Raw genomic sequence first — 15,386 nt, forward strand, 5'->3', positions numbered from 1 at the left:
TCTCTTGTTTTATGTTTAAGTCTTTAACCGTTTCAAGTTTATTTTTGTGTATGGTATGCGGAAGTATTCTAATTTCTTTGATTTACATGCTGCTGTCCAGTTTTCCCAACACCATTTACTGAAGGACTTCCTTTCCGTTGTGGATTTTGTTTTGGGGGAGGGGAGGTAATTAGGTTTACTTTTTTTTTTTTTTTTTTTTAGTTTAATGCAGGTACTGGGGATTGAGCTATACCCTCCCTCCATGGAATTAAAACTTCTTAATAATAAGTTGGCAGAATTTTGAGACCTCTGGCTAACCCACAGCAAGATTTTAACTTAACAGCAAAACATCATAGAAAAGAGAGTACTTATAATAGAGAAGAAATAATCTGTGAGGAAGCAAAGCTTGCAGTATAATTTAATAAAGGTGCTCAAAGGATAACAGAGATACAATTATGAAAAGGACTCCCAGATTCACATCCTAACACTGGAAAGGATAATCTAGGCCAGGAAGCTCCCCCCAACCCCTCCTCTTTTGTGTTTCCTGAGTCCCCTGTGTATTCCTTGTGCATTGCCCTTTTATACTATCTTACAGTGATCTTTTACTCCTTGTCTAGTTTCTCCATTAGACTATAAGAATTTTAAGGGAGGGATTCTGTCTTCCATCTTATATTTGCAGGACCTTGCTCAAGCCTAGGCCTAGAAGGTGGTCAGTATGTGTGGGTAGGTGGGTGGATGGATGGATGGGTGGGTGGATAAGGGAGTGTAATCTATCTCCTTGATTCTATAGATGGAGACTCTAGGGTTCAGAGGGGTCAAGTGATGTGCCAAAATCACAAAAAGTTCCTCGAACAGCATTCCTTATAACTTCTGACTTGAACCATTTCTTACCAATGAGATGTGCATGATTCAGATTCTCTGAGACTCTGTCATGTAGTGATAGCTGTTCCTTGTTTATCAGCTCTGCCTGGTATGGCGTTTAGCACTTGATTGTCAATCCTCCCAACAAGCCTGCAGGATAAAGGAATTATTATCCTTATTTTTCTGGTGAGGAAACTGAGGATGTGGAGGGACGAAATGCTAAAGACAAAGTGACTGTGATCTGAGAGGGTGAAGGGAGTTTGCACCAACTTCCAAAATGAGAAGTGAAAAGAAGTTTCTGAAGAATGGATGGAGAAAACCAGCCTGTGTGTCAGTGAATGACTCTTTTAGGTCCTGGTGCTCTTGGGTGGTCATAACCTCCTTAGACTTCTAGTAAGTTTTTAAGCCCCTGTAAGCCTTGATTCCTCATGAATAAAATGGTGGTAATGATCTCTATCATGCAGGAGTTTGTGAGGATTAAGTGTGAAATGTACATGAAGCCCCAGGAGAATGTCTTGCTTATCATATTTTATCCCTTTAAGTTTTGAGTGGTTACTGTGGTTTTTCAATTTCAGGAGATGAAGTTTCCATGCATTATGACCCAATGATTGCAAAGCTGGTTGTGTGGGCTGCAGATCGCCAGGCAGCCTTGACGAAACTGAGGTACAGCCTTCGACAGTACCATGTGAGTGACCTGGGGCCATGTGAGTGACCCTGATGCTCTCTGTCTATCTACAGCCAAGCATATCTTGTCAAAAACAAAATAATTTCACATCGGAGGATTTTCCATTGATCAGAATAGACTTTGAGGACTTCCTGATTTCAGCTAGAAAAGAAAGATTACAAGACAAACTATTAGCATCAGTGATAACTTCAGTGAGACCCAATATGCAATTCCTATTCATCCTGTAGGTAAGCCCAGCTACACAAGTACGGCCTATAGTCTAGTGTTACTTTCTCCAAAGGAGAAGAATTATTTTCAGTTTTATTCATTTGTTGGAATTTGTTGCTTTTCTGTAGCGCATTAATTTCCTTGGTGCAGTAGGTCCCACAGCCACACTGATTTAGCTTCATAGAAGGATTTCTTATTAACCTGTGATATGCACATTATTATATGTCATGAATTTGACCAAACCTCTGATCTCTGGCTCCACCCTCACTGGTCTCCTTGCTGTTTAGACACACCCAGCATGGAACCATCTGTTCCTGTTCTCTCTTCCAGAATGTTCTTCCCCTACATAATCCCAGGACTCCCTCCTCACCGTCCTCAGCCCTGCTCACCATGATCTTCAGAGTCCTTCATAGGCAACCGTGTTTAAAACAGGATGCTTTGCTGTTTTCTGTCCCTTTGGCCAGCCTTATTTTTCTTCCTATCACTTGATATTATATTAGATATTAGTTTATGGGTATTATTTGTTATCTGTCCCTAAAATGTAAGTTCTGTGAGGGCAAGGACTTTGTTTTGTTTTTCACTGTGTCCCCAGTACCTGGGTCTGGGCCTGACACCTAAAAGATGCTCAGTAAATGGGTATTAAATAAATGAATGAATCCAGGTCTCAGATAGCTGGTTTTTACTGTGGATCTCATTTATTGAGTGGACTTGAGTTAATTTTATACCTTTTTAATTTTTATGTCAGTGTGTCAGATACGGATTTTAGTTTTGGAAGGAAGCTCTCTTCAGGTCATGCAATCCTACCTTCTCCCTAGTGTAGCAGTCCTACCCTCTGTTTGCAGTCTTCCTATTTTGTGGGGTGTTCTGAGCGGCAAGTCTTCAATATCTTGCAAATAAATCTCTTAATAAGTTTCTTAACATTTAACTTACTTTCCTAACCTAAGTCAATTAAATGTCTCCATGCTACCTACCCAGCAGCATTTTCTACATCCTCTTTATCGTAGTAAATTAACGTACTGTTAAGTGCAGGTGTATAGTGATGGTGACGTGAGTGGTTTTGTTTTGTTTTGTTTTTCCTGAGAGTTATTCATAGTAGAAAATACTAGGAAGAGCAGGTGCAATAGAAATGTTTTCTGAATATGTTGTTTCCACACTTACTGGGGATGTGGGCTTTTTCCCCCTAGATCGTTGGACTGCACACCAACATTGACTTCCTTCTCAGCCTTTCTGGCCACCCAGAGTTTGAAGCTGGGAATGTGCACACTGATTTCATCCCTCAACATCAAAAAGAACTATTGCCCGGTTGGAAGGCCACAGCCAAAGAGTTTTTATGCCAGGCAGCTCTGGGTCTCATCCTCAAGGAGAAAGCTATGTCTGATGTTTTCAAAACTCAGACACAAGGTACAAGAATGCTTGTCTCTTTCCTCTGCTTATCAAGATTTTATGAATAATTATTGAACATACTTTTCTTTCTTTATGTCACTCCTGCCTCCCTTTTCTGCCCTCAGTGCTTGACACCATCCTCTGCTAATGTGTATTTTAGTGTGAAGTAGAGCTGTTCACAAAACAAGGATGCACCCTTAAACACTCTAACCCATTAAATAGAAGGTAACTAATCACCTAACAATGTAGAGATGGACTTCTTTTCAGGCAAACACTAGTTCTCCCCGTATCCCATTCCAGCTTTTTTTTTCTGTTTTTTCAAATTTCCTTTCAATTTCTTTTATTCACCACTCCTTGTGGCCTACTCTATTGTATCCTTTGTACCTGCAGCAACTTCCTTGGTCCTGGAGACTCAGATTCTCCTTGGGTTACCCATAATTTACTGTTATTTCCTTCTTTCTTTTTCCATTTTGCGATCAAATTTCTAACTCCCTAAAGACCTAGGAACTTCTCCATCGTATCACAGAATCTGAACACAGGGAGGACTATAGCAGAGACTCATTCCGGCTGCCACACACGTGCAGCCCTGCTTCAGCCTCCTCCTAGCACCTCAGGAAGCTGGAAATTCATAATGAAAATTCATTAGCTTATTACCCTTACAGTCAGTTTTCCAGTTAAGAAGTTCTTCCCTCTGAATTGAGCAAAATCTGAGCTCGCTCAGACTTGCTCCATAACGTTTACTCAGGCTAACTGATCTTTGGAGCAAACAGAAAAAAAAAAAATTGAATCTGTTTATCCCATCATCATTATTGGGATTATTATATTATTATAGGATCCCATTGTTAGGATCTTTAATTTCTAGATTCATTCAAGAAAATGATATTGAAATGTAGTATATAAGTATATCTTTAAGAGATTTATTCTCTGGCCTCATTTTGCCATTTTACATTAAATAAATGCATCTAAATACACTCCATATGATATTCCTAAGCCTGAACTTAGCATTTTTAGAAAGGAGTGTCCTTTTACTCTCACTTACCTTTTTAAAATTTATAACCAGCACAGATAGGAGTTTCAGAATAAATTGCTTCAATTTGGCTATGCTGGATATGGTCCAGCAGCAGGTGTACACGCAAATGTCTCTGGGGTGGACCAGCAACAGAAGAATAAAAGAGGCCAGGTGAAGGAAAAATAGTGAGTGGTAGAGATTTGGATGACCTGGAGTGCATTTGCCCTGTCAAAGGGGTGACCACTATACAGCTTATGCCACCAGAGAATGAGAGTTTAAGTGAAAATATTCTGATTTTTCAAGAGAAACTGGGATTTTTTTTTATATGGAATTTCCTGAGACGTAAATGAAAGTATCTAATTTAAATTTAAAGCAATGAATAGAACAAAGAAAACACATTTGAGCTGCCAGTAAAGGACCTGTGTTTTATGTTTTCTTTTGTGAGGTATAAATTTGGTAGGGTTGATGTTCATAAATTTGTTGTTGAATTAAAAAAAATTTTTTTTAGATCAGTATTCTCCTTTTGCATCCAGCAGTGGAAGAAGACTGAATATCTGTTACACCAGAAACATGACTCTTAAGGATGGTAAAAACAGTAAGTAATGTTTTATTAAAAGATAAATGTGCTTCGTAGAAATAGATCACATTTACCTGAAAAAAAAAAGCAATTCAGCCTGGCTGCAATCAGTCAATTACATTTTTTAACATCCCTAGCCTAAACTTTGGAAGGAAGTATGCCAAAATAATGGAATTGATTTGCTCTGGGTAGAGTTAATGGTATTTGTTTTTCTTGTTTACGCTTTTCCATATTTTGTAAATATTTTTTAAAACATGTCATAAAACATACATAGCAAAATGACTAAAATGAAATATGCCAAAACATCAGTGAGTTTTCTGTCAGATGGTGGGATTTGAGTAGCCTTTTTTCCCCGTTTCTTTGTACTTTCTTAGCTTTGAAATTTTTCTTCGATGAGAACGTATTACTTTTAAACAAGAAAAACAATAACCAAAACTACTCTGTGGAAGGATTACCCATTGCTCAGGCAGTTTCAGGTGGAAGTGGGTTACTCAAGAGCTATAATTTATTAATGTTATCACGTGTAAATTTTTATCTTCATAACAACTTAATGAAGAAGAGTCACTGTTATACCCACATATTGCTGATGAAACTGAGGCTTGGGAAATGTAGTAACTTAATGAAGGCTAGTTAGTGTCAAAGCCAAGATTGACACCATTCTTTCTAACCTTGACTCCTATGCTATTTCTACCACTTTTCCAGTGGAAAAATGATTTTTGATTGCAAACTAATTTGAGTAGGCTTAGAATAGGGCCTGATTTATTGTAACTGAAGGTAGGAGAGGCTGACACCTAAGCCAAAAGGCAGTTTATAAACTATGGCTGAAACAGTGTACCAGAGGGACCAGAATCCTGTAGAAGCAGATGGCTATATTCCTTCTGCTGCAGGATAGTTTGCCTGGGAAGCCAAATGGGTGCAGAGTCAGAGCTGGGAGGGTTGGATAACCTTGAATGTGAGATGTCACTGAACTGTGATAGCTCCATTATAAAGATGTACGTACTAGGTAGAGCAGAATCCTCCTGCCAGCTCATCACAGCATCCTCCTCCCTGGACAGAGTAGAAATTTCTTTACCTCAGATCTTTGTAGACATCCACTCACTTGTTAACAGATTTTTCTTCACAGAAATTGATTGGGTTATAGCTCTTTAGGTATTTTTTCATTCTGAGCCTAGATGGTCTTTGCCCTAAGTGCATTGAGTACATGGAAGGAAAGTTTGCAGACATTTCTTATAAAGTAGCATTTTGCAAATGGTTAACATATCTGCTGGTGTGTTTATTTATTTTACCTTAAAAAAATAGTCTTCAAAATGTGGGTATATTTTACCGTGGACTCCTGTATGCTGAATACAAGTATCAGCAGCAGAGTTTCAGTGGCCTCTTCAACCTAAATTAAACAGAAAAGTCACGTGTAATTAAAATTCAGATGAGCCAACTGTGTTATTTGGCACAGAGACTCTGATCAGTGTTTTGAATTATACTGCACTTCCTGGAATTTTTTTTAAATTTTAAAATAAATAAGTATATAATCAAAAAACCACTATGAGTGCTGTTCACTACATCCTTTTCGTAATACTTTTGAACAGTAATCCAGGACTGAATGTAACTTCTTTCAGAAATGTTGTGGTGAGTGTTTAATAAATGCTAATCAGCAGTGACCGTGGTTGACTAAGAGAATGTGCCAAGCAGGAACTCTAAGGACCCAAAAGCATTTGTGAGTCTAAAGTAGAACCAACTCCTAATGATCTCAGTGAAAACAATCCAGTATTTTAAATATTCAAGGCTTGAAAAATAATCTTCCTTTGTTACTATGGCTATGTGTCACAGAACCCTGCTCTACACTTAATAATAATAGCTAAGATTTATTGAGTGTTTGGTATATGTCTGACACTGTGTTAAGCACTTTCTATGGATTATTTCGTTTGCATTTTCAGAATAGGCCAATGAGACAGTGTTATTATTAGTGTCAACTTTATAAATTGGGAATTAAGGCTTAGAAAGACTAATAATTTTCTTAAAGTTGCACCAAAAGTAATTGATGGAGCCAGAATTTGAACCCACACTCCAGGGTACATGCACTTAACCTGATCTTAAGCATAGTACCCCATGCTACACTTATATGCCTCGTTAAATATATAAGAGGATGTTTAAGGTTCTCTTGTAGGGGGTCAAGAGATGTCTAAAGGAGGAATGAACAAGTCCAGTTACTCTGTAATATATAAAAGAATTTAGAGTTTTCCTGGCAATGTTTTTACTATGATTCTGTTGACATCTGCCAGTTAAACACTTTTCATACTTTATAAATGGAAAGAAAACTGATATGGTGTAATTAGATGTATTTTCTCTTAACAAAGTTTAAAGATATCAACGAAATATAGGGTGAAGAAGTTTCATTCATTCATACATTCAATACAAAGTTTTTGGAAAAAAAAAGATATTCTGAGTAATGCAAAGAAGAGAGAAAAAAGATATAAGGAATTTACCATTTGGCAAGGGGAGAAGTGTATATGCTGGCAAGTTGAATGGTGTAGTGGTTAATAATGCAGGTCCTGGAGTTAGACTCTGTGGGTTTTGAATTTTGGCTCCCCTCTTGTCTGACTCTTGGGCAAGTCACACACTCTCAGCATCAGGTGTCCTCAACCATAAATGGGGATGGTAGTGGCAGTTACTTCCTTAGGTTGTTGTGTATGTTGAATGAGACAACACATGTAAAGGAATTAGCTCATTGTATGGCCTCTAGCAAGCAGTCAGTAAACAGTAGCTGTTATTGTCATCATCATCATCATTATTAAACTGTCCCCTTGCTACTATGGAAAGAACAAAGTAGATATGTATGTCACATTTAATCTTAAAAAAGTAGGTTACAGAACAATATGTATAACAATATCCTATTCTTATAAAAGGAAAAAATAAACTTGTACATTTTAAAAGGTCTGAAAGGATTCGTGCATTAAAGAGTTTAACAGTGATACATCTGGGCAATAAAGAGGACTTTCACTTTTTCTTTTATATATTTCAGTATTTGACTTTTGTGAATATTTGAAACTTTTAAAAGCAGCTGATAAAGGGAAAAAATCTATCATAAAATAGATGAGGGGAGAATCATAGTGAAGTCTGAATGTTCAGAAAGAGAACTCATTCCACCTAGACAGATTCTTCCCAAGGACAGTGAGTGCGTGATGTGAGCAGTGATTGGGGTCTCAGTCGGTATGGCTGGGGACCAGCAGCGTGTGAAGGAGGAGCATGAGCAAAGAGGCACGATTTCAGGGAAGGCTAGAGACATATATGGAGAATATTAATTGGCCCATTTTCCCATTTGTTTGGGACACAGGACTGTGTAGAAGAATGGTGGGAAATAAAACTAGGAGTTTGGTGCCTTCCATAGCATGCTAGGCCAAGTATTTTGAATGGGGGAGGGGGGCATTCTGGGAAGCATCAGCTGGAAGGGCTGGGACTGGAAGCAGGAAGTTCCGGGAAAACCTCCTCAGAGTCAGCCATGCTGGAGAATGGGGGCCTGAATCAGGGTAGAGCAGTGGAAATGAAAAGGAAGAAATGTAGAGGACAGGTCCTTAAAGGGAAGAATTTGACCACTTTATGGTAACTATTGGAGGTGGAAATCAAAGAAGGATGAGGCAAGAATGACAGGTTATAAACCTGGATGACAAGGAGAATGATGGTGTCAGTCATCAAGCTCACAGGTCAGCAGGGAAAGCAGGAGGAAGGAGAGATGATTTGTTGGACCCACCATGTTTATTTAAGATGTCAATGGAGGATCCTGTGGGGAATGACTTAACTGGAGTTCTAGAGAAGGAAGGTCAAGGCTAGAGACAGACTTAAGCTGGCAGCATCCAAATGCTGGTTGACGTGTCAGGAGTAGATGAGATGACTTTGGTCTGCGTTCTCCACCCCACAAAATTTCCATTTCCTAGGATAGTCTTTAACCTATTCTGTCTTCACATGATAATATGAATGTATTGTATATTATATTTGTATAGTCTGTTACAGTTTATAAAGTACTTTCACTTTCAATTACTGTTACATTCTCATACCCAATTAATGGATCAGAATAGGTCAGAAAATCAAGACTCAGAGGTGACCATGCCCCAGATGGCAGATTTGAGTCTTAAGTCAGAATTTCTCTTACTCAATTAATTACATTTTCTACTATGACACGACTGCCTTTCTTGTTGAGGGGGAAATATATGAAATGTCTTACAATCTTAAAAAAGCTGAAACTCCAATTTTAAAAAAGAAAAGTTTGAAATTCACCATTATTGAAACCTGTTTAATTTTTTTTTTAAGTCTTTATTGCCAGAGAGTTAGAAGATGTTGACATCCCTAACAACTAGTTATCCTTAGGTTGAAAGTGAGGTTTTCAGAATCTCAGTTACTGAATAAATGAATGTCTTCTAATTTTTCTTCAATTTCCCCCCTTTTTCCATAAAGATGTAGCCATAGCTGTAACATATAACCGTGATGGGTCATATAGCATGCAGGTAAGCCTTCTTGGTTTCGTTCTACAGTTCAGAGCTAAATCTGGTCTCTCTCATACTGAGTAGAGTCTTTTTTCACTCTCTACTTTCTCTTAAGCCATTAATTATTATGACTGTAGTTAGGAGAATGTTATGTGCTTTCATTTCAGACCAATTTGGAGAAATTAGCCCCTATACAGTTTATGAATATCTACTCAGTTTGGCTGTGATTTCCTTAAGAATAGAAATGTGGTAAAATAATAATAATAATAACAACAACAACAGCAGCAGCAGCTTTGAATCAGACACTTAACAAGCCCCTAAAATATGTGCATACATTTACATCTAAAGCAGCAGTTTGCAAACTTTTTGGTCTGAAGGCTTCTATATACTCTTAAAATTTATTGGGACTCCCCAAAGAGCTTTTGTTTGTGTTAGTTACATTTATTTAATATTTACCATTTAAAAAATTGCTCTGAGCAAAAAAAAAAATTATTATTATTTTAATGTATTTTTAAAAATAAACATAATATATAAACTATAGAGATTAGAGGCATTAAATACATTCACATTGTTGGGCAACCATCACCACCATCCATCCACAGAACTTTTCTTCTCTTGCAAAATTGAAATCCGGTAGCCATTAAACAGTAAGAGCCCATTCCCTCTTCTCCACCTGCTCTCCCCAGGCCCCTGACAATCACTATTCTACTTTTTGTCTCTATACATTTGACTATTCTAGGTACCTCGTGTAAGTTGAGTCATTCAGCATTATTCTTTCTGTAATTGGCTAATTTCACTTAGCTTAATGTCTTTGAGGTACTTCATGTTGTAATATATGTCCGAATCTCCTTCCTTTTTAAAGCTGAATAATATTCCATTGTTTGGATATACCGTACTATTTATTTCTTCATCTATCGATGGACAGTTGGGTTGCTTCCAGCTTATGCCTATTGTGAATAATGCTGCTGTGAACATTGGTATACAAATACCTCTTCAAGACCATTTTGAATTCTTTTGGGTATATAACCAAAGAAGTAGAATTACTGGATCATATGGTAATTCTTTCTTTAATTTTGGTGGGAACTAATGTACTCTTCCATAGTGTCTATACCATTTTGCATTCCCACCAACAGTGCACTGAAGTTCCAGTTTCTCCTCATCCTTCCTTGCCAACTTGTATTTTGTTTGTTTTGGTTTTTTTCTTTTTCTCCTTAAAAAAAACTCCTGAGGTGTGTGAAGTTGCATCTCACTGTGGTTTTGATTTGCATTTCCATAATGACTTAAAATGTTAAGTATCTTTTCATGTGCTAATTGGCAATTTTTTTTAAATTTTCTTTTGAGAAATGTCTATTCAAGTTATTTGCCTTTTTTTTAATTGGGTTGAGTGACAGGATAAACTGAGAAAAGTTTAAAACCTAAGATTACACAAGCACATGTTGCATTAGCAATTAGAGGGATATTATAACATGTCCTACAGTCTAGAAAATTCCATGGTATGCTTGGTGAGAGAATGAATGTTAAAAAGACAAATGACATTCTATTATTATGAAGTAGTTTGACTCTGTGGAACCCCTAAAGGGGTTTTGGGGACCCCAGTGGATCTCAGTTTTTAAAAGTTCATTAAACTGGCAAAATGAAATGCTAGAGGGGGAGGGTATAGCTCAAGTGGCAGAGCTCATGCTTAACATGCATGAGGTCTTGGGTTCAATCCCCAGTACCTCCTCTAAAAATAAATAAAATAAACCTAATTACCTCCCTCCCCACCCCCCCCAAAAAAAAGAAAAAGAAAAAAGAAAATACATGTATGAGTTTTTTTAAAAAATGCCAAAAGGGTTAAAAAGCAATGTGAGAACCCAACTAAATTCCTATAGTAAGTACAAATTCAGAGACTAAAATAAATCATTTTTAGTATGAGGTAAGAAATTTCAAATCCTGCAAAACAAATTTATCAGTAATGCACTTTAGATCCCCCAACACTTTGAGACACATTGGGTTTTTTTCTCTGAGATTCAGAAAAATGATGGAACATCTACCTCCTTTAGTATATGAGAGCTGCAGTTCTTTTGGTACCTCTAGTTTAGGGACCCCTTCTTATCCCTTGGTAAATGATAAAGTAAATTGCAAATTTCTTCTCATCTGCTCATGAAACTACATTCACAAATTTAGAATGTGCTTTTGTGAATCATTAAACAAAACTGTTCCCAAACTAACCTTTATGTCCTGAGAATCCCACAAACATTCAAGTGGCTGTTTTAGTAGGTTACAAAGCAGAGTAAAATGTCATATTTAACTTAGGATAGGTGAAAACCAATGTATAAATACTGCAGTGTGACCTGTTTCACTTTAGCCTACATAATATATTTGAAAAGAATAGCCGCAGGACTCTGACACTGACATGGGAATTGAGGTGAAAAATAGAGAAGATTTCAATGGGTTTTCTGTGTGTAAGGGAAATTTTTTTTCTTGGGTGTATATGTGAGAAAACATCCTTTAAAACAGAAAAGTTTCATGTCCTTTTGTCAGCTATTTTGAAAGATTAAGTGTGAAATCTGTTCTTCAGTACTCTGTCTTAGAGTAAGAAAATTGTGGTCAATCTTCAGCTAATTTATCTTCTTAAATCGTGACTGTAACCCATAAATTGGATCTACATGTTGGTGAGATAAAAGAAATCTATCTAATTATGTGCTTCTGGCTTTTTTCATTATTGACTTTGACACAGTAAAACTAAATTTGACTTTGGGTACTCAGAAATGAGTATTAACATATACTCAACTGAATTTTAATAATTTTGCTTACTTTGATTTGTATTTCTTTTTTCCTTTTTTACTGCTATTCTTAAGTGAACCTCTATCTGTTGCATTATGGTGCTGTAGATGTATAACCACTTTTTTCTTTTAATTATCTTAACTGCTGTTTCTTTCTAGAGCATTTTGTTTATGAATCTTAGGGGGAAATTTCCTACATAACTTAAAAAATTTTTTTTACCTACTACCTTTTGAAACTATTACTAGTAAAGAATTGATTTTGATTTTAGTTCTATAGGATTGTTTGTTTATTTTAAGGATCTTACTTTTCTGTTTTTTTCAGATTGAAGATAAAACTTTCCATGTCCTTGGTGATCTTTACAGCGAGGGAGACTGCACCTACCTGAAATCTTCTGTTAATGGAGTTGCCAGTAAAACTAAGCTAATTATCCTGGACAACACTATTTACCTATTTTCCATGGTAGTGTCTCTTCTTTATAATAACACTATTGGAGTTTGAGAGAAAGTTGCTTGGCCAAAGGCATTCCACTGAGTTATTATTAGAAAGATCCTGCTTCCTTCGCTCACTGCTGTGACATTTTCTCTATTTCCCTTTCACTGTTTCTTTGTCACATTCCCGCCTTCTCTAGTTCTCCATTCATCCCTTTTGTTCTCACATATTCTCACTGACAGACACATACTTTCTTCCTTTAATCCTCAAATACCCTAACCCTCTTGTCACAGCATGTCTCCCTGCTCGGGGAGCAGTGTTCTCTCAGGGATTGGTGCCTGAACACTAACGGTACCTACCTCATAAGGTTGTTGTGACAATCAATGACGTAATATATGTATAATTGTTAAGAACAGTTCCTGGCTTAGACTAAGCACTTGATAGTGGGGATACTGCTAAAAATGGCTTCCAGACAGTGCCTGTCTTTTACCAACAGTGATTAATTATTTTAATCCCCTGTGAGGCTTGTATGCTGTTATTTCTTTATAATAGGAGACGATGACTGAGAGGGGTTTAGTAATTTGCTTAGGGTCACAAAGCTAGGTTAGAACCCTGGTATTAAAGGTGACTAATATTTAACATAGCTTGGAAAACAATCATATGTACATCTATCAAAATTCATCAAAGTACATGTCTGGAATATGTGTAGTTTACGGAAACCATACCACAATAAAAGTGTTTAAAAAAAAGCAAAGCAATCATTACCTCAGGTATATTACTAAAGCTGCAGTGATAAGATCTTGATTTAATTTCCAGTTTATATTATATAAATATATATCCTATAAATATCATTTCTCTGTATAGGATGGAAATACTCAGATTGGCATTCCAGTCCCCAAATACTTGTCTTCAGTGAGCTCAGAAGGAACACAGGGAGGTGCCATAGCTCCTATGACTGGAACCATTGAAAAGGTAATGACGTGAATGTATGTGGAACGATGCAGGAAGGCCTGATAAATGTCTTTGTTGAACTTTGTTTGTGTACCCTTTTCCCCTCTTTCTAAGTCTTGCTCACTGGAAAGCATCCATTTCAAGAAAACAAGAGGATTTTTATAGATTCCAGTTCTATATTACAGTTGAACTTTAATGAAAATACAATTTACCTAATTTATGATAAAGACTGTTCTTTGAAGTGGGAATTTTCATCAAAGTACAAGTTGTCTTTTTATGGTTACAGTGGAACATTCACCAAGCATTATCCAAAACATAAAAGGTATTGGTGAAGAACAGTGTAGTTCGGTGTTGGATGCAGTACATGTTCAGAGTTGAGGTCCATACTGATGTAACTTCAGTGATGATAGATCAGTAGTCTCCTTTTATATCCTTGAACACAGTAGAGTCCCCTCAAATGCATTTAAGTCATAAAAATTCAACTGTATATTCTTGGTACCAACAAATAAAAGAAGAAGAAAGCAACCATTTAAATAGTGTGAGTGATTTCACCCACCATTCCCCTCTGGAGGTGTGTGCCCCCAAAGGTGACAGTGGACTTGGGGACTCGGATCTGCCTTTTGCTCATTCAGTCTCAGTTCCCACAGGCCTCTGGTAATCCCTGCCCAGGGTGTGCACAGGGTTTACGTTTAAAGGCACTTTTCAGACCATTGATTTCATCAAATGCTACTAATAAACATCACCCAGTGTTGAGTGATTGTGGGACTTGCTGGCTGTTTCTCATTTTTCACAACTTTGGCTATACACGTTGACTTTAGAACCTAACTCTATTGTGTGACGTTTCTAAAAACTACCTGATAACCATGTTAACCAAGAAAACAGTGAAACAGTGTGGGATATGTGAGTTCATTTATACCTGAAAAAAGGAAAATAAAGGTATTTTTCTGGGTCGCCAGTAAGTTGAATTTTGCCACATGAAGATTGTTTATACATTTACCACACAAGATCCTGAAGACTTGAAACACTATCCTATACAACCTAAAAACTGGAAAACCAGGCAAGACCCTGCCTGTCGTGAAAACATTTAAGGATAGTATAGACATATCTCAAGAGATACTGCAGGTTCAGCTCCAGACTACCGCAGTAAAGTGAGTCACACAAATTTTTTAGTTTTCCAGTGCATATAAAAGTTATGTTTACACTATATTGAATGAGTGACTGGTGTATGAAGATAGTGACTCCTCTCAACCCCCAAGCACACCATAAAATGTTATTTTCACTGTGTGCAGTAGCATTATGTCTGAAAAAATGCTAACGTCATCTGCACCATCAATGAGTCATAACCTTTTTGTTGGCAGAGGGTTTGAGATATCACGAGAATTACCAAAATGTGACACAGACACAAAGTGAACAAATGCTGTTTGAAGAATGTCGCCCATAAACTTGCTCCAGGCAGAGTTGGCACAAATCTTTAATTTGGGGGTAGGGTGAGGGAGGGAGCAATATCTGCAAAGCACAATAAAATGAAGAGCTATAAAACGAGGTATGCCTGTAGTCCTTCCCTGTTGGTTGTGTGTCTTGTCTGCACATTTATGGAAAGACAGAAGGATCTCAAAATACATAAAGTGTATTCATCTGATTCAAGGAAAACTAGATGGATTAGGGGGTGGGGTGGGGAGCTGAGGAGTGCCCCCCACTGACGACAGTGCCCACAATGCCAGGCTGACCTGTGGGTCTCTGATTTGTGCCAGTGTGTTTGTATTTGTCAGACAAGACAACCACATAGACTTCAGCTGTGTACGTTTGTATTCCAACTCTATACCACAAAGGACCTCTATGTTTTTAAATATTAGCCTGTCTTAATCTCTAGGTGTTTGTGAAAGCTGGAGACAAAGTGAAAGCTGGAGATTCTCTGATGGTTATGATCGCCATGAAGATGGAGGTGAGTAAAATCACCAGTTCACTTGCCAAGTAAACTTTGGGAGCTTTCATTCCTAATCATTCTTTTGCCTTATTTTGTAAGTTAAGACCATTTTAAATATTAAGAGCCATGGGCTGATGAAGCAT

At 37.3% G+C, this 15,386-nt stretch overlaps 1 protein-coding gene across 2 annotated transcripts in view; it reads left to right on the forward strand.

The window, feature by feature from the left end:
* Positions 1–15,386, forward strand: part of MCCC1 (methylcrotonoyl-CoA carboxylase 1) — a 51,274-nt gene that overhangs the window by 34,864 nt on the left and 1,024 nt on the right. For both annotated transcript variants that reach the window (XM_006186370.2, XM_032483599.1), the window contains 7 exons: positions 1,416–1,525; positions 2,917–3,133; positions 4,633–4,719; positions 9,145–9,194; positions 12,261–12,398; positions 13,233–13,340; positions 15,190–15,261. In XM_006186370.2, coding sequence (XP_006186432.1) covers positions 1,416–1,525; positions 2,917–3,133; positions 4,633–4,719; positions 9,145–9,194; positions 12,261–12,398; positions 13,233–13,340; positions 15,190–15,261 — 782 coding nt within the window. The remainder of the gene's footprint in view (positions 1–1,415; positions 1,526–2,916; positions 3,134–4,632; positions 4,720–9,144; positions 9,195–12,260; positions 12,399–13,232; positions 13,341–15,189; positions 15,262–15,386) is intronic.

This window comes from Camelus ferus, chromosome 1, assembly GCF_009834535.1.
Source record: "Camelus ferus isolate YT-003-E chromosome 1, BCGSAC_Cfer_1.0, whole genome shotgun sequence".
In the NCBI taxonomy this organism is placed as follows: domain Eukaryota; kingdom Metazoa; phylum Chordata; class Mammalia; order Artiodactyla; family Camelidae; genus Camelus; species Camelus ferus.